This window comes from Bufo bufo, chromosome 7 (genome assembly GCF_905171765.1).
Source record: "Bufo bufo chromosome 7, aBufBuf1.1, whole genome shotgun sequence".
Lineage (NCBI taxonomy): Eukaryota > Metazoa > Chordata > Amphibia > Anura > Bufonidae > Bufo > Bufo bufo.
Genome location: NC_053395.1, coordinates 44,220,470 through 44,240,253, shown reverse-complemented (window position 1 = coordinate 44,240,253; position 19,784 = coordinate 44,220,470). Strand labels below are relative to the sequence as shown.

The 19,784-nt window shown below is 43.8% G+C and overlaps 1 protein-coding gene across 1 annotated transcript in view; it reads right to left on the bottom strand.

The window, feature by feature from the left end:
* Positions 1-12,174: 12,174 nt before the first annotated feature.
* BHLHA15 (basic helix-loop-helix family member a15) overlaps positions 12,175-19,784 on the bottom strand; it is a 29,166-nt gene continuing 21,556 nt past the window's right edge. The window contains exon 2 of the mRNA XM_040441908.1: positions 12,175-13,517. Coding sequence (XP_040297842.1) covers positions 12,907-13,446 — 540 coding nt within the window. The 5' untranslated portion in view covers positions 13,447-13,517 and the 3' untranslated portion in view covers positions 12,175-12,906. The remainder of the gene's footprint in view (positions 13,518-19,784) is intronic.

Here is a 19,784-nt window from a genome sequence, read left to right as displayed (position 1 = left end):
AAAAAAAATTCAGCCATCCCAGGGATAAGACTGCAAAGCTACAGGCATGGCTGCCCATGATAAAAGTCACTGTATAGCTCCATCCCAGGGGGAGAAGGAAGGAAGGAAACGCCCCTGCTGATGTAGCATGCACAGGAGTCCACATTTGCTACTTATTAAGCAATTACGACATATTCAAATGATTTTTCTCTTAAACTTTGTAATTGTGGTGACTGTGAAATGCATGGTTCATTCCTGGTGCGTACCTCTTCCCGCAATTACATCCTGAAGACGTGGAGATGAAGTGGACGTGTTAAGAAAGTGTTTTATTTATTCCTAAACTTTAATTTAATTTAGATTTTATTCTGTTTTTAGCCATGTGTTCAATATGGAGATTAGTTTTGCACAGAAACAATACCGTACTTAACTTTTATGTTTTCATGGTTTGGGGTAGTGACGCTGCTTATATCTATATATATATTGGGTGTTGTAGTCCGTATAAGGGAACGGTCTGCATAAGGATCCCTTTCTAGTTTGTTTCCAGTTATGCAATCAAAATTTCTGATGTAGATGTTCCTCAGGATACAATGACATGTCACCATCTCAACAGATTTTGATATAGTTCACCCCCATTCCAAAGATGATTCATTCAAAGTGCAGGAAATGATTTACCACTGTTAAACCCTCAGCCGCTGCCAAACTACTTCGTTGGAGCCCCTGCAGCGATCATGTGAAGTACATAATTAATGTCACCACTGCAGCCAATCACTGGCCTCAGCACTCACATGCTATACATGCAAGTGTGACCGGAGACACCAGTGATTGGCTGCAGCAGTCATACGAATGGCAGGTGGATTTAACAGGGATTTATCATATCTTGCGCTTAGTTCAATTTCTTAAAATCCCAGGCAGCTCCTTTAAATGGCAAAATCTGTAAGGTGTTCTAATAAAGCTAAGGTAGTAGGCGTCATTGCTCAGAAGACTGGCGTTCTGTATACCACTGAAACTGGGGTCTTTCACCAAGTCAGGAGCGCCAAATGGTTGCAGGTGTCGTCATTTTCTCACCTTTTGACTCTTTTTAGAAGTAGAAAACAGGGTCTAAAAGTGTCACTTAAAGGGGTTTTCCGAGATTTTAATACTGATGGATAGGTCAGTATCTGATCGGTGGGGGGGTCTCACGTTTTTTTTTTTAGGCCAGTGACGACATGGTCATCGGTCACGTGGCCTAGGGAGCAGCTCAGTCCGATAGAAGTGAATGGGGCTGAGCTGCAATACCAAGAACAGCATCACAATGTATGGCGTTGTGCTTGGTGAGCTGAGAGAAGGCCGCGGCACTCGCAGGAACAGCTGATCGGCGGGGATCCCGGTTGTCGGACCCCCCACCAATCAGATACTGATCCTACCCAGAGGATAGGTCATCAGTATTTAAATGTCGGAAAATCCTTTTAAGTCGTTTTGGTATTTGTGATTGGTTGAGATCGTCATTGAGGAGACACATCGGCGGAGATTTATCAAAAGTGGTGTAAAGATGAGCTCCTTTGGAGAATGAAAGGATCAATCTGATTGGTTGCTGCCAGTTTTCTGTCGCACCAGTTTTGATAAATCTCCCCCATTCTACTTGGGGTGGGCTTAGTTTTGACATCTTAATCAGGGAATCTGTCACCATGGCAGACCCCTTTAATTAAGGTGATTAGTTAAGGCTATGCCATTGCGCTTCCCCGTGCTGTATAGTGGTTTGCTAGCGGCAGATCGTTATTAGACTCAACAGTCAAAAGGTTTGGATTGCCCGATGATCATTCATCAGGCAATCGGCGGCAGTATTACACTGCCAGATAATCGCTAATGAGCATTCATGTGAATGCTCATTAGTGATCATCTGCCGAAAAATCGGGTGGTGTAATACAGGCTTTAGACCCAAGACAATGGGCGCTAGTGCTGGTAGCAGACACCTTGGCTGTTTGGCTGAAGAACCACATGGCCGCATTCACAGCATTGCAGGGGGCACTTTGTGGCAGCACTCCAAATGGCTAGTGTTGAGCGAACTTGTGTTTTAAGTTCGGGCATCTAAAGTTCGGGTTATCGAAGAATCCCGTTATGGATTCATAACTGAATTTAGAATCCATAACGCGGTTCTTCGATAACCCGAATTTTAGACGCCGAACTTAAGACACAAGTTCGCTCAACACTACAAGTGGCAGGTCAGGGTGTAGCTCGGCTTGTGCGGTAGCACCTACAGTCTTCCGTTTCTAAGAACATACCCCAAGTTAAAGATCTCCAGTTTGGGCTTATTACCTCAGTCCTCAGACGAGGTTTTCACCTGCTGTCCCTCTTAAGGGGGTGACCAGTGGCCAGGATCCATTTTCTGTACAGCACAATGCCAGTAACCAGTAGTATAACACAAGCTACAGATGCCAGGGGCTATCACTCTGCACGTTATGTCGGCATTAACAGTTTCTAGAGAATACCGCATTTATAGATGAGGAATTATATTAGCAAAGTAGTATTTTTTTTTTAACTTTTATTATTTTTTAAAAAGTTTTATTCATCTTTAAAGCACTTTAAGCTCATGGATCCTCCTGTGACGCTCCTAAGTAGCCCAGCAGGAAGGCTTCAGCAGGTACACGGATATTACAAAAATTGCTAAATCTATTGCTCGTGATGCATGCAAATATGGTGCGCATAGGCCAAATGAGATACTTATGTGCTGCCAAGGTGAGTTCATCTGCCGGGAAGACATTTTGGGGCACTGGAGTCCTTGTGCATGTGCAGAGAACGCCTGCAGAAAATTGCCGAATCCCAGGGCGATCTCCTCTGGTGGTGCTGTATGTAGGAAGAGCATGTCTGCTGTACTGTGACGTGGCATATACCAGTGCTTCTCAACCAGTGTGCCTCCAGCTGTTGCAAAACTACAACTCCCAGCATGCCCAGACAGCCTTTGGCTGTGCGGACATGCTGGGAGTTGTAGTTTAGCAACAGCTGGAGGCACACTGGTTGGGAAACACTGGAATATACCAGTGATGGCTAACCTCCAGCACTCCAGCTGTGGTGAAACTACGACTCCCAGCATGCTCCATTCATTTCTATGGAGTTCTAAAAACAACTAAGCAAGTGTTTATCTTGGGAGTTGTAGTTTTACCACAGCTGGAGTGCCGGAGGTTAGACATCACAGGCATATAGGCTGCTTTAAACCTACAGCCACATTTTAGTGTCGGCCCCCTACACAGCTAGTACCAGCTAGGTCACATAAACCTGCAAGGATAGAGTAGGACCAAAAATCCTTTAACCAGATTGCTGCTATTGGGCCAGTGGTGGGCATTCCCAAACTGCCCCTCTCACTATTGTGCCCACCAGCTTTTAGGAGCACTGTCTGAATGCACCCTTAGCCCAGGTTTTTGGCACCACGGCCACCCTGTGACATAAGTCTGCAGAGATGATAATAAAATTGGACCAAAAACCCTTGCTATTAAAGGATTTTCCAGGATTTTTATATGGATGGCATCTCTTGAGGATGGGTCATCACTATGTGATCAGTGGGTGTCTTACTCCTGGCACTATGACAGACAGCTGTTTGAAGGGGCTGCAGCACTCATATGAGCGCTGCAGCCTCTTCATACTGTTCCAAGCACAGCACCATCGATGGTATAGTGGCTGTGCTTGGTATTGCAGCCTCATTTCATTCACTTGAAATGGACTGAGCTGCACATAGGCCTTGTGACGTCACTGGCCTAGGAAGAGGCCGTGGCACTTACTTGAGTGCCCCGACCTCCTCAAACCGCCAGGGTGCGAGGAGTCAAACCCCCCACCGATAGGCCATCAATATTATAATCCGGTAGAAACCCTTTAATAGTCTTCCTTCCCCGTTAGGAGTTATAGTTTGGTGGTTGTGGTGGAGTACTACATTTTCCTTGAGTATGGATTAAATGATGTTCGGCTACTTTCACACTCGCGTTTTGGCTTTACGTTTGTGAGATCCGTCCAGGGCTCTCACAAGCGGTCTAAAACGGATCAGTTTGCATTCTAATGCATTCTTAATGGTAAAGGATCCGCTCAGAATGCATCAGTTTGGCTCCATTCCGCTTTGGAGATAAGACACCAAAACGCTCCTTGCAGCGTTTTGGTGTCCGTCTGATGAAACTGAGCCAAACGGATCCGTCCTGACACACAATGTAAGTCAACGGGGGACGGATCCGTTTTCACTGACACAATCTGGCACAATAGAAAACGGATCCGTCCTCCATTGACTTTCAGTGGTGTTCAAGACGGATCCGTCTTGGCTATGTTAAAGATAATACAAAAGGATCCGTTCTGAACGGATGCAGACGGTTGTATTATCTAAACGGATCTGTCCATGACTGATCCGCACAGTGTGAAAGTAGCCTAATACTGGGGGATTATTATACGGGTGTCAATGTAAGGTGATGGTTGTCCTCAGCAAATTTCAGGTTTTAGTTCCTTTCCTATATTTTTTTTAAATAATAATACAAAAATGTGATTTCCTTGTCTGAGCTTCATTTCTGTTTTGGATAAAAGCAGAATGAGAAAGAATAAAAAGTGTGAAGTACGCTCGTGTGAAGTACGCTTCCTGAAGAACACGTCCTCTACATTGTGTCATCGTTAAATATGCGATATGATAACTTAAATCACTGTGTTCTGTTCTACCAATTGTACTTGGCGGTTCCTTGAATTAAACACTGGAGGGTAAAGTGACCGATTTCTCTCTGTCTGATTTGTCATTGAGGACTTGTTATATCCATGTGCTTGAGATCATTGATACAATAGAGACCCGTGTTCACACTTCGCAGCCGCAGTCCGTTTTTTTTTTCTCTTGATATGACTGCAGAGTGGACGGGTTCTTCCCGGTGTGATGTGTGCTATCAGCCAATCAGATGTCTTCTCCTGCTGCTCCCTACCCCTCATACTTGCTGCAGCTGCATCCCCCTCCTCCACATCACTTATTGCTTTACAATTGATTTTTCTTTTTGGTAGGTAGGTTGCAGGTTATTTTCAGAGAACCACCTGCCACTAGAAAAACGGGAACTGTAGGCTACAGGTAGTTGATGTTATTTCTTTGTCTCTCTTTTTTCCTCAGTAAAAATGTAGTATTGCATGGTACGGATTCAAATCAGTGGGCGACCATGTAATATGTGGTGGAGCCAAGACAGTCAGGGTGGGAGCTCTGTTTAAGGCTTCGTGCACATGACTAGTTTTGGCCGCGTCCAATTTTATTTTATTTTTTGTAGATCTCACGCGGACACATTTATTTCTATTGTTCTGGAAAAAATGCGGACAGCACAGAATGTCATCCGCGTGGCTGTTCTGCAAAATATAGATCATGTCCTATTCCTCTCCGTTTTGCAGACATGAATAGGCAGTTCTAGTGTAGGGAGTGAGAAGATTGCGCACAGCTGTGTGCATTTCGCATTTTACGGGACGTCCGGCCCACCATAGAACAGTCCTATCCTTGTCCGTAACACAGAACATGTCCTATTTTTGTTAATTTTTTTTTTGCATGGCTGCGGAACAGACCTACGGAAGCGGAGAGAACACGGAGTGCTGTCCACATCTTTTGCAGCCCCATTGAAGTGAATGGGTCCGCACCCGAGCCGCAAAAAATGCTGATCGGATGCGGACCAAAAATACATTCCTGTGCATGAGCCCTTACAAGGTTTTCAACTATGGACTTCTTTATTCTTGGGAAGAAGGGCAAGAAGTGCAATATAGAAAATACATAGATATAGATCATTTTTAAAAAAAATCTTTAACTCTATGATGGCTGCTCAGGCAGTTTGCTGTACTGCTCTAATGATTACAATCAGTTTGCTGACCCCAGTAAGCGAGACAAAAAGACACACACACACACAGAATACATATAAAGTCTTTTAATTTAATCTTTACATTGTCTATGCTATGCCGTTCATGTATGCACAGTATAAAGATCAGTATTGTACCTGGATGCTGAGATCTGGGGTATCATGTCCTCTACAGAAGGCACTAGGAGTGTAGGCCCATTACATTTGGCCACAGGCAGAACAACTATGATCCTGGCAAAATCATGCACCCGCCTAACAATCAAGATAGAAATTGCCGTGGTTGTATTGCATGTGGCCCTACCCTGAGGGTAAGAACAGACGGTCTGGATGCTGTCGGCAGCCAAAACCCTGCCCACGACCCTGTAATAACCTTCAAGACTGTGCCTCAATTTGACCCCCATATATTGGCAGGGTTTGGCTATGTGCAACAGTGGACCATCTGTTCTTACCCTAATTTTTCCATTAACACAGATGACCAAGAGCCCATGTACAGGTGAAACTCGAAAAATTAGAATATTGTGCAAAAGTCCATTTATTTCAGTAATGCAGCTTAAAATTAGAATTTTGTGAAAAGGTTCAATATTCTAAGCTCAGTGTCACCCTCTAGTCAGCTAATTAATCCATACCCCCTGAGCAAAGGGTGTCTGAGATTGTGACTTTGGGGTTTCATAAGCTGTAAGCCATAATCATCCAAATTATAACAAATAAAGGCTTGAAATATCTCACTTTGCATGTAATGAGTCTCTCATATGTTAGTTTCACCTTTTAAGTTGCATTACTGAAATAAATGAACTTTGCACGATATTCTAATTTTTCGAGTTTCACCTGTAGTTGCCTATGGAGGTGAAGTACTACAGACCCCAACCTTTGTGGTTATTTCTCTTTCCTGAGATGCCTTTAGGCGTCAGGTTATCTTACCACCGATTATTATCAATTCTGCTTTATAAGTCATATGTCTGTATACCTTCTTCCAAATTCAGCAAACTCACTGGAAAAGCATGAAAATAATAAATAAATTAAAAAAAATATATAATGCAGATTTAATCAATAGAGCCTTGTTTCTTTATTTTGCTACTGTAAATATCTATTATGTCCTACATCAGGGATGCCCAACCTGTGGCTCTCCAGCTGTTGCAAAACTACAACTCCTAGCATGCCTGGACAGCCTATAGCTATAAGGACAGGCTGTGAGTTGTAGTTTTAGAACAGCTGGAGGGCCACAGGTTGGGCATCCCTGTCCTACATGATTAGAGAGTAACTAAACGCCCCATTCCCTCGGAATAAGCTGAGAGTGGCGCTATTTTCCATGACAGAAACCACGGGAAGTCATGTGCTGGAGGAAGAAAGACCAGGAGATCCTCCAAGATCTCCACATTACAGTAGCCAAGGCAAGTATGATTTGGTGGGCTCCAAATACAGCACCCCAATGTCGGACCACATTTTGATAAGTCTTCAAGTTCAGCAAATGTTTGACTTTACCAGTGAAGTCATTAGCTCCCATGTCCCTGCCAACTGTCTAATGCCATAAGAAGGAAATGCAGGTTGGTCAAACAAGATTTTGCCGAACTCGTAAGCCAGAAGATAAACAGGGATTGAAATTAGCAGGAGAAGCGAGCACACACGCTAACAAGGCACGCATACAGGCAGATAACATTAGAGACTGTCACTTGGCAGGGAACTCTATCCGTTGTCTGCCCCTCTGGCAATCGGAAAACGAGATCTTCCAAACTGTCCTGACATTTCTTTGAACACTTAGCGGTTGCATTTATTTGGTTTGAAAATTAAACCTTCTGTCCAGATCCTGCTCCTCGGAGTCCTACACCTGATCCTCTGCCAGGAAATTATTGCGTCCTCAGAGTCAATGCTACGTGTGGCACCGCGACAATTAATCACCTACATCCATCAGTCACCTCCAGGCAAAACAGAAGCTGACAGATGAAGACATTCTGTACTGCGATAGGTAACTGTCTTCTAGATGAAAGGATGTCTCACCCGATGTGCTCTAAGACTGTAACTATCTCCTCCTTGTCTTCTGTGTAAACGTAGGTGCATCTTACGGTCTACAGATAGGGTGGTCTGCCAACTGCCGAGGTGGAGGTCAGTACATAGTCACTCACTGTACAGTGGCGGGGCTGGTGACGGGTATTAATGTGTGCCCCTGAGTACGGGAAGGACCCAGCACCAGCACATTTATAGGAGACGGTTATCTGCCTGTGTACAAAGTTATAGAGGGAGACTGGCAGAGAGGTAGTAGTGTACCTGCACATGAATGGAGGTCAACGTGCAGAAGATCTGCGTGCGTTTCTGCACCATATCCGCACCAAAATCCGCAATTTTTGCTTTTCCTTCACTGGAAAAGAGTGAAATCCACAGCTAAAACTGCAAATATAACGAACATGCTGGGTATCTGGAAACCCACGCGGCAGCTCAATTTCTGCACGAAACAAAATCCGCAAAGTACTTTTACATAAGTACTTATAAAAAATTGCTTACTGGAGCTGTGCTGCGCTCCCAGTCCAATTATAGGCGGTGGCCAAATCCGGGATCACGTGCCATACATTGGGCACACGACCCTAGCCTGGTGAGGACCCACAGCGCATGCACGAGGATGAATCTCTCACCACTGGGGAGCACGGCACTGCCCCGGTAAGCAATTTTCAATAAGTACCTATGTAAAAGTATATACTGTAAACGGGCTGGGGGGATTTGGGTTATGAAATGAAATTTAAAAAAAAGTTGGATAACCCCTTTAAGGCCTCTTTCACACGAGCGTGACGGATTAGGTCCGGATGCGTTCAGTGAAACTCGCACCATTTTACAAGCAAGTTCAGTCAGTTTTGTCTGCAATTGCGTTCAGTGGTTCAGTTTTTTCCGTACGGGTGCAATGCGTTTTTCACGCGCGTGATAAAAAACTAAATGTTTACAAACAACATCTCTTAGCAACCATCAGTGAAAAACGCATCGCATCCGCACTTGCTTGCGGATGCAATGCGTTTTTCACTGAAGCCCCATTCACTTCTAGGCGCCAGGGCTGCGTGAAAATAGAACGCAGAATATAGAACATGCTGCGTTTTTCACGCAATGCAGAACTGATGCGTGAAAAAAAAACGCTCATGTACACAGACCCATTGAAATGAATGGGTCAGGATTCAGTGCGGGTGCTATGGATTCACGTCACGCATTGCACCCGCGCAGAAAACTCGCTGGTGTGAAAGGGGCCTTAAACAAAATGCCGCTCTCCAGTGTAATTTTAGTGTCTTTAGGCTACCTGCACATTGTGTGCATTTTTTCCACGCAGTTTTTCATGCAGAAAATCCGCAGAGTAATACAATACCATCAAAGTGAATGAGATTTTATAAATCTCCTGTACACTGTGCATAGTTTGTATGAGGAGAAAAGGACCTTATGCAAAACTATTCATTTCAATGGGGGCTGGAAAAAAAACGGAAATGACTCTGTGTGCATTCCGTATTTCCGCATGTCCGTTCCGCAGAAAAATAGAACATGTCCTATACTTGTCTGTTTTGCGGACAAGGACAGGCATTGTTACAATGGATCTGCAAAAAAACGGATGTCACACGGATGTCATCAGGTTTTTTTTGGGGTTTTTTTTTTTTGCAGATCCATGTTTTGCGGACCGCAAATTACATACGGTCATGTGCATGAGCCACTCAGAATTGAGAAAGCTCGTTGGAAGAACGAGTGAAACGTTTTCAAGAAATCTACAGTAAGTCCAGTTGCCTTGATTTATTCTTTACAGATATGAGCCCTTAGGGCCGTGCCCATATTGCAGGGTCTGCAATACAAGGGCACCGGCCATGTGCACACCGCATCACGGAAGTGGACTAGTTCACTTGAACCATATCGCTAGGACATGCCACCAGTATCAGATCGGTGCAGGCCCCACCTCTGGGACCAGCTCCTATCTCCATAATGGGCCCTCCCACCTGAATGAGAGCATATTGCGCATGCATAGCCACCCTTCATTCACTTCTATGGGAGTTCCAAAAATAGCCGAGCAGTGGTTCGGCTAGCTCTAGCAGTCCCATAGAGAGGCGGCCGTACATGCTCTCCATTCACTTGTATGGGACTTCCGAAAATAGTCGAGTGCACTCGCTCGGCTGTTTTTGGAACTCCCATAGAAGTGAATATGCATGCATGGTGCATTCTCGTTCACTTTAGGGGCCCCTTTCTAGAGATAGGTGCAATCTCACCTCTGGGACCTGAACCTATCTGACATTAGACCAATGTATGAGATGAGACAACCCCTTTAAAAGGTACAGATTTAGAAAACATGGCCACCTTGTGCCCGAAACAGCCCCACGTCTGTCCATGGGTTGTTAATTACAGCTCGGCTCCATTGAGGCCACATCTGCAATACCTCCTGCAACCTCTGGACACGTGTGGAAATGTTTTTTAAAGAAAGGAGCCCTTTATAACTCCTTTAAGATTAGCGGCTTAAGTTTGAGAGCGTATACAGCATAGATCTCCTTTGTTACTTAAAACATGTCCATAGTCAAACCTGCCCTGCAAGTTCTTTCGGATTTAAGCAAGAAGACTTAAGCCTTCACTCTCCGTCTTCCTCATCCAGAACCTACTTGCCTTACATCACAATACCTACCGGATGTTCTTTACTGTATAGTGATACCATTCCCCATTATCTACAGTAATTACCCAAAAATGACAAAAAAAAACAACAACTTTCCTACTTCTCCAGTTTTACCCAAGAAAATAAGTCTATCTACTTAATCTAAGAAATAGTAATAGAAAACGTCATATATACATATTTGACCTCAATTTTTTATTTTTTATTTTTTTTAATTTTTTATTGTTCTCCAGTGCAATGTGATGATTGCAGCAGGACAGTGCTAAGTGCAGCTCCAGAAGGATGGGAGATGCTTTCACCCTTCATCTACTGCTTCTTCCTTAGAGCAGATGTATGTATATATATATATAATATACCCAATAGAAATGTCAATGTCATGACAGGGCATCCAACTGGCATTTTTCCGCAGGATAATGCTCACCCTCACGCAGCAAGGGTTTCCCAGGAATGTCTCCGCCAGATTGCAACCCTTCCTTGGCTGTCCGGTCACCAGACTTATCACCAATCGAGCATTTATGGGACCAGCTGGGATCTCCAGCTTTGGGAGCCTACGAATGTGCGTGATCTACAGGCCCAGCTGTAACATCTCTGAGCAAATGTGCTGCAGGAGACCATAGACCAGGGATCAGCAACCTCCGGCACTCCAGCTGTTCTGAAACTACAACTTCCAGAATCCTCCTTTCACTTCTTTAGGAGTTACAAAAACAGACGACCAAGTGTGCATGCTGGGAGTTGTAGTTTCAAGCAGCTGGAGTGCCGAAGGTTGCTCAACCCTGTATGCCTCCATGCCTAACCATATCTCATCTTGTATCCAGTCTAAGGGTGGCCCTAGAGGCTCATTTCCATTGTACAGTTTTCCCAATAAACTTCTCCTTTCGCTCTAATATTGTAATCCTGTACATATATCATCATTGCATTCATTTACACTCCAACTACTACTACTTGGTGCAGTATTTTTTTTTTACCATGAATGTACATGCAGTATATATATATATATATATACATACCGTAGTATACAGTATCATGATGTTCATAGGCTGTCCGCATTAGGCCCAGGCTCTGACAAAGTAGTAGGCTTCAAAATTCCAGCAGAAGACAACCCCATTTAGAGCCGTTCATTGGTCACTATTGTATATTTCTAATGGCCGCACAGTTTTGCTGTTTACCTTCACAATTTTGTGTCCGTTAACAATTAATTTAAGAACCACGCAGACATTCGTCCACGGCACATATATAATATATATATATACTGTACATTAACTATTATAGGATGATTCACAAATGACCTAGTAGACCTGACTATCTTATCCTCAGATGGACCCAAGAAACATCAGTCTGCCTTCGGCACTCAAGCTGCTGTGAAACTACAACTCCCAGCATGCACACATACTTGGTTGTTCTTGTAACTGCCGCAGAAGTGAAAGGAGGATTCTGGGAGTTGTAGTTTGAGAACAACTGGAGTGCCGGAGGTTGCTGATCCCGGCCATATCCCATTCAAGACATAGATCTTCATATAATGAATATTGCTACTGTTGCCCACTGGGTGTATGTGTCTCACTAGTGCTAATGTTGATATTCTTACAAAAATGATAACAGTCTGTTAGGCGGATTCACACTACGTCTTTTACATTTAAAAAAAAAAAAAACTATGCATTTTTTTGACAGCAAAAAAAAACCTGTTGATGTTACAAGCTGGCCAATAGGAATGTATAAAACGCCCTACAAACACACTTTTTTTTTTTGTAGTGACATTTAAAATGGTTTCCTTAAAAAAAAAAATTTGTGTAGTGGTTTTTAAACATTTTCCTATAGAATTCTCTATGTGAAAAAAATGTGACTACAAAAAGGCTACACCCCAAAAAAAAGCTTGTAAAAAAAGCAACTATATGAATTTGATGGCACTTTGTACAATCCAGGAAAAGGTAGTGCGGTACCACCCTTGAAGGGGTTTTGTGGAGAGATTTGCGGGGGTGGGGGAGACCAGGTAAAAAAAAAACATATTCACTCCACCAACCATTTCCCTGAAGCTGTTCTCCATCTCTTGTTCTGTTCAACATGCTGGAAAGGCCAGAGTCAGGTCACCACCAAGGCCAATGATTGGCTGAGTATTTCCAGCATCTTGAGTCAGGACAAGGAGGTGGAGAGCAGCATTGGTACAGCAGTAGGAGGGGATCAGTGGAGGTGAGTAATGCTTCTTTTATTATTTTAACCTCCCTAGAAAACCCCTTTAAAGATAAAAGTATCTCACATAAAACCAGTGATTATAACATTACAGCTCATTGCGACCCCATAATTTAATAATTTACATAACATTCACACTCTACCAACCCTGAAATCCATTCCTCAATCCAATCATCCACTATATATCATCGTGGTCATGACCTCTTATGGCAGATGATTGGTTTCAGAATGGAATATTAGGTATAATACATCATTGCTGTAAGTCTTGTAGGGTTCTTCAGTATCCCCAATACTAATGTTAAAAAAAATAATAATCCATTGAGCTCGACATCAACTACCTTGCCGAAAGTTGTGGATTTGTGTAGAGTATTTTTCTAAGTGTTCGTCACTGTCCTCATCTCCGTGTTGCTGCTGGTAATGTTGATAGAGCTTCCCACCACCCCCTGTATCAGTAGGCTGGACACTGGGCAAGCATCCACTGGACATATTCAATATGGTGGCCGTTAAAGTATTTATGTAGTTTTTGGCCAAGGTGAGCGTCTCAATTTTGGACAATTTCTTCTCTGCTCTGACATGTGGAATGACTTCTCTTAGAGCCTGGAAGGCGTTGTTGAGCTTATGCATCCTCTGCCTCTCCCGTTCATTGCTCTCCAGTCTTCGGGTGCTGTGCTCCGTCCCCTGGGATGATGGCCTCTTCCTGCGGTTGCCGCTCTTGCCCGGTTCATGGCTCTTACTTTTACTCTTCTCCTTATACACGTAGCACTTGTCGTTATCATCCTCGCTGGAAGTTTGCTGTTCCAGACTCTCTTCTTCTTCCTCCTCCAGGTCGATTTCCAGTCTTCGCCGTGTTGATCTTGGGTTTGTCTTCATATTTTAGCGTAAAACAAAGACAAACTGATCTTCTTCCCAGAAAGCTTCTTCTGGCTTTCTACATCAAAGATCTGTGAAAACACATGAGTCAATTAGAAACTGCCCTGAAACTTGGTACTAAAAGTTCACTGCACCTGTTTAACGATGAAGAACATCAGTTTCACTAATCTCCACCTGCACATGTCCTTGTACCAACAAATCCACGAAGAAACTGTAGGGGGCAGTATCAATGTTTGATCCTTTAGAACGGTTAATAGGAATCGTGCCAGCAATTGATGCATCAAGGTCATGGTGTCTACGTGCTCCAGAAAACCAGTTAGCATTTTCATACCATTGAATGAACCTGCCTGCCATACATAGTTCATTTTTGGAAAAGTTGGGCCATGTATGAATGAAATATTGACTGATCTAATTATGGGAGCTTCTGTGTATGCTGAGCAGATGCTTTATATTTTGCATACATAATCAAAGGATCAAACTCCATATAAGCCTACCAGCCCGTCCCTCTCCATCTTGATTGACAACTGTGCAGGAACTTGGTCCTGTCAATGATGACAGAGAGGGTGAGGCTGGCAGAAGAAGTTGGAGGAGCAAAGGAGCATGAAGTGGCTTGAGACCCCTCTCGGTGCACTTAACTGCTCATTTACTCCAGAATGAAGCAACGGATCGCTAAATGAAAGGTATCATTAGGTTCAGCTGAGCTAACCCTACAAGGCATTGTGCCCAGTTTACCAGGGAATTTCCTAGTGACAGCTTCTCTTTAAGTGCCAGGTATCTCATATTTTTTTGGTATGATATTTGCCGATCTATTGCTTCTCTAAGGCCTCATGCACACGACTGAGGCCTTAGAGGAGGACAAGAATAGGGCATGTTCTATTTTTTATTTTTTTTTGAAGGCTGACGAAATGGATGCAAAAAAAGTGGATCGAATGTGGACCAAAAATACGACGGTGTGCATGAGGCCTAAGAAAAGATACAGCAGACCTCTATATACTAGAATTCTAATCTAACGCACATCTCCTTTTTGGTGGTGCCTAATACATATACCTACAGGTTCTTCTAAAAAAAATTGCATATTGTAATAAAGTTCATTATTTTCTGTAATGTACCGATAAACATTAGACTTTCATATATTTTAGATTCATTACACACAACTGAAGTAGTTCAAGCCTTGTTTTAATATTGATGATTTTGGCATACAGCTCATGAAAACCCAAAATTCCTATCTCTAAAAATTAGCATATTTCATCCGACCAATAAAAGAAAAGTGTTTTTAATACAAAAAAAGTCAACCTTCAAATAATTAAGTTCAGTTATGCACTCAATACTTGGTCGGGAATCCTTTTGCAGAAATGACTGCTTCAATGCGGCGTGGCATGGAGGCAATCAGCCTGTGGCACTGCTGAGGTGTTATGGAGGCCCAGGATGCTTCGATAGCGGCCTTAAGCTCATCCAGAGTGTTGGGTCTTGCGTCTCTCAACTTTCTCTTCCCAATATCCCACAGATTCTCTATGGGGGTCAGGAGAGTTGGCAGGCCAATTGAGCACAGTAATACCATGGTCAGTAAACCATTTACCAGTGGTTTTGGCACTGTGAGCAGGTGCCAGGTCGTGCTGAAAAATGAAATCTTCATCTCCATTATGCTTTTCAGCAGATGGAAGCATGAAGTGCTCCAAAATCTCCTGATAGCTAGCTGCATTGACCCTGCCCTTGATAAAACACAGTGGACCAACACCAGCAGCTGACATGGCACCCCAGACCATCACTGACTGTGGGTACTTGACACTGGACTTCAGGCATTTTGGCATTTCCCTCTCCCCAGTCTTCCTCCAGATTCTGGCACCTTGATTTCCGAATGACATGCAAAATTTGCTTTCATCCGAAAAAAGTACTTTGGACCACTGAGCAACAGTCCAGTGCTGCTTCTCTGTAGCCCAGGTCAGGCGCTTCTGCCGCTGTTTCTGGTTCAAAAGTGGCTTGACCTGGGGAATGCGGCACCTGTAGCCCATTTCCTGCACACGCCTGTACACGGTGGCTCTGGATGTTTCTAATCCAGACTCAGTCCACTGCTTCCGCAGGTCCCCCAAGGTCTGGAATCGGTCCTTCTCCACAATCTTCCTCAGGGTCCGGTCACCTCTTCTCGTGCAGCGTTTTCTGCCACACTTTTTCCTTCCCACAGACTTCCCACTGAGGTGCCTTGATACAGCACTCTGGGAACAGCCCAATTCGTTCAGAAATTTCTTTCTGTGTCTTACCCTCTTGCTTGAGGGTGTCAATGATGGCCTTCTGGACAGCAGTCAGGTCGGCAGTCTTACCCATGATTGCGGTTTTTAAGTAATGAACCAGGCTGGGAGTTTTTAAAAGCCTCAGGAATCTTTTGCAGGTGTTTAGAGTTAATTAGGTGATTCAGATGATTAGGTTAATAGCTTGATTAGAGAACATTTTCATGATATGCTAATTTTTTTAGATAGGAATTTGGGGTTTTCATGAGCTGTATGCCAAAATCATCAATATTAAAACAAGAAAAGGCTTGAACTACTTCAGTTGTGTGTAATGAATCTAAAATATATGAAAGTCTAATGTTTATCAGTACATTACAGAAAATAATGAACTTTATCACAATATGCTAATTTTTTTTTAGAAGAACCTGTATGTATGCATGTAGCAAAAATAATTCAATAATGTATTTTAATAGCTTGTCAATGGATTTTTATAGGGCTGTTAATACTACTGTACTTTCACAGCACTTTGCTGTTTTCGAGCTCCCATAGCAGTGAATAGACTGCAAAACGGATCCGTCTCGTTTCCGTTCTGCAGCCCATAGACTTCTATCCTCTAAAGGCATTCCGTTATGCATTCCATCATAGAATTGCGTTATGGTACGTGGTAACGGAATCCATAACCCAATTCTGCTTTTACCACCGAACGAAGCGTGAACGAATTTCATAACCTAAAATTCGCTCATCTCTGACTGAGAACAATGGATGGAAAGTAAAGTTTTTTTTTCTGACTATGGAACAGGCTGTAAGACAAGAACGGTGAGAGTAGTCATCATCCGTGGTATAATGTCAGTGTGGAACGTGAATTACTAGGATTTCTACATCTTCCACTGTTATTTAACCAATGACCCCTAATCTGTAGTCTATGTGTGCAGCCCTGGAGCCTGATGATTGCAGCTTAGAAATCTGAGCTTCAACGTGACAAACAGAGCGCAAACACACATCAAGCAGAGTCCTTGGAACGTGGCAGCACTTTGTTTGCTTAGAAGATGAAGAAGTAAAAGAGAAAACTTAAAAGTAAAACCAAACCATCACACAAGGATACGTTTTTAGTTTTTTTTATAGGGTATAATATATCATATCCAGGGGTGGTCGCAGGAAGTCACAGTTATGGCTAGCTGCCACCCAGGATCCTCGCAACGTGCTACTGCTACCCTTCTCTGGGTCCCACCTCTGCCCACCTCCAAAATGAACCCTGGCTGGCAGACGTCCTCATACTGTGTTCTCTGAGTGCCAAGACCAAGTGATCCAAATTATACTGCTGACGGCAAACTATCGCCCTACTAGGGCCACATAGATCTGTGTGGCAGAATCCTATTGGCTCATTTGTATTTTTAGGTCGTAAGGGTGAGACCCCGGGTCTTTGCTTAATAAAAGGAGTCTTTAGCTGTTTGGGGTCGGAAGTGGAAGAGTCAAATTCCAACGTGAGTTGTTTTACCCCTAGACTGAATTTTTTGATTTGGAGCATTGCAGGCAACATGGTTAGATCCCTTGTTTAGGGATCATCCAAAAATTCGACCATGACGGTACCTAGAGTGTAATACAGCCCAACACAATACATACCCATCATCAGAATGGCAGCGCTTTATCTCTACAGTCGGGAACGTGAAGTTCACAACACTTGGCATATATGAATAACCGCACGGAAAATTAAGACGTATGCTTAAAATATGTTTTTCAGTCAAAATGTTTTAAATTGCATAAAAATAGATCTACAGGGACACAAAACTAGGGCTCTTCATACATACCCATGCACTCTTGGCTTGGGGAGTATGTGTTTGCAGTGTAGAGTAGAGAGTTAACGTCCCCATATGCATTAGCGTATCGTCAGCCGAACCCGCCGATTGACAACTCCTACATGCTCAGCCAACCAGACGTGTATGTGGGAGTCGGGGGAGATAGTGGTCAGCCAAATGTTCGTTCAGCCAACAGTTATTGCATGTCTATGGCCATCTTAAAGGGGTTGTATCTCTTCAAGAAAATGCTTAATCCTTCCCCATAAAACTATATGTCAATCTGCTCAGCTCCTCCTGCTCCATGACATGCTGCCTGTGGCCCGGACTGCATTTTGTGACAGGTTCCCTTTAAAGGGGTTGTCTCCCTTCAGCAAATGGCATTTATCATGTAGAGAAAGTTCATACAAGGCACTTACTAATGTATTGTGATTGTCCATATTGCCTCCTTTGCTGGCTGGATTCATTTTTCCATCACATTATACACTGCTTGTATCCGGGGGTTCTGACCATTGCTGCAGCGCAGATACGAGGTGGCTGGGATGGAGCTGCTGTGCATGTGTCACTAGGCACGCTCCCATGGTCCTGCCCACCAGAGACGCCGATGCTTTTTCCTGTAGTGTGCTAGCACGACCACTGCTGTTAGATTGCAGGGTGGTCGTAACCCCTGGATACGAGCAATGTATAATGTGATGGAAAAATGAATCCAGCCAGCAAAGGAGGCAATATGGACAATCACAATACATTAGTAAGTGCCTTGTATTAACTTTCTCCACATGATAAATGCCATTTGCTGTAGTGAGACAACGCCTGTAAGGGCTGGTTCACATGAGCATGTGCAGTCTGGAAATCACGCTCCGTGTGTGAGTGTGATCCTCCGCTCTGGACTTGCAGGATCCCATCATGATTTATAATGCTGTGTGCCTCTGCTTGACCTTACTTCTATAGAAAAACAGTGACATAAAGCTGTCAATATGATCCTGTAGAAGTAAGGTCAAGCAGCGGCACATTGCATTATAAATCATGATAATGCCGTGCGCTCCTGCAAGTCCAGAACGAAGGATCACGCTCACGCACGGAGCGTGATTCCCGCAATGGACTCGCTAGTGTGAAACAGCCCTCAAGTCAGGAACAAAGTATAAATCATGTTGAAATTCAATAATGCCAAATTCTTCATTCCCCCTGACATCTGCCATGGAGAAAACATGGTGACCTGCCATACACATTAGATGGTCGGCCAGAATCAGCGGGTTTAGCCACCACCTTTAAGCCACATTCACACGTCTGTGTCCGTTCTCAACTCCGTGTGCAGGTGGTCAGTGATGCATCCGTGAAGAATCCGTGTTGGGTCTGCGTGTGCTGTCCTATAGTACTGAATGTGAGCGCACTGCGCTAGCGTGGACACCGCTCCCATTCATTTCTATGTGGCCGATGGAAATAGCCAAGCCAGCGCTCGGCTATTTTCGGCGGCCCCATAGAAATGAATGGAGGGCGCCTTCCACTACTTCCTGGGCTCCGTTCTCAGTGTAGGTGCAGGTCCCAGCAGTGGGACCCGCACCTATAAGACAATGGAGGCATATCCTAGCGATATGCCCCCATTGTCTGAGATGGGAAAACCCCTTTAAGGTCTGCCTTATATGTATCTGTTGTGTAGTCAATTACAGTCTGTTGCTCCCTTGTATCAGCCATTACATCTGGGATGAAGCTAACTGTAAAATCTCACCGGTGTTACTGACAGATGTCCGGATAAATCCCTGCCCCCCATGATCACTGCTTTATCTTACATATCACCAGATATATATGTGTATGTGACTGAGATTAGCTGCACAATTACAAGCTTCGTATGCTACTTTTAAAGGGGTTCTCCTGCTCCTTGAAATAGAAAGGACTCACCTGCTCAATCCCCTGCCGATCCAGCACGGACGCTCCTCCAGTCTTTATTTACAAGCTGCTGGCGATAACGTGGCTTCAGCCACATGACAGCTGCAACCAATCAGTGGCTTCAGCGTTCATCTGCTGCACAGATAGCAATGACAGTAGTACGGCACATGACCACTAGATGGCTGCAGCTGACAAAGATAGCAGGGACCACTGCCCTGGATGGACTAGGCCCCAGGGACTGTTTTATTTTTTTTGTCATTCTAGAGCATTTAATGCTGATTTTTTCCCCCAGGGAGTCAGAAAATCCCTTTACCTTGTTCCTTTAAGGAGATTGCATTGTAAGATCTTAAACTACTTCTTAAGAACATAAGTTGAATATATGATGCAATAAGACTGTTGTGCATTGTTGCGTCCCTAACGGAAGCAGAAAAAAACTCTCAAAAAC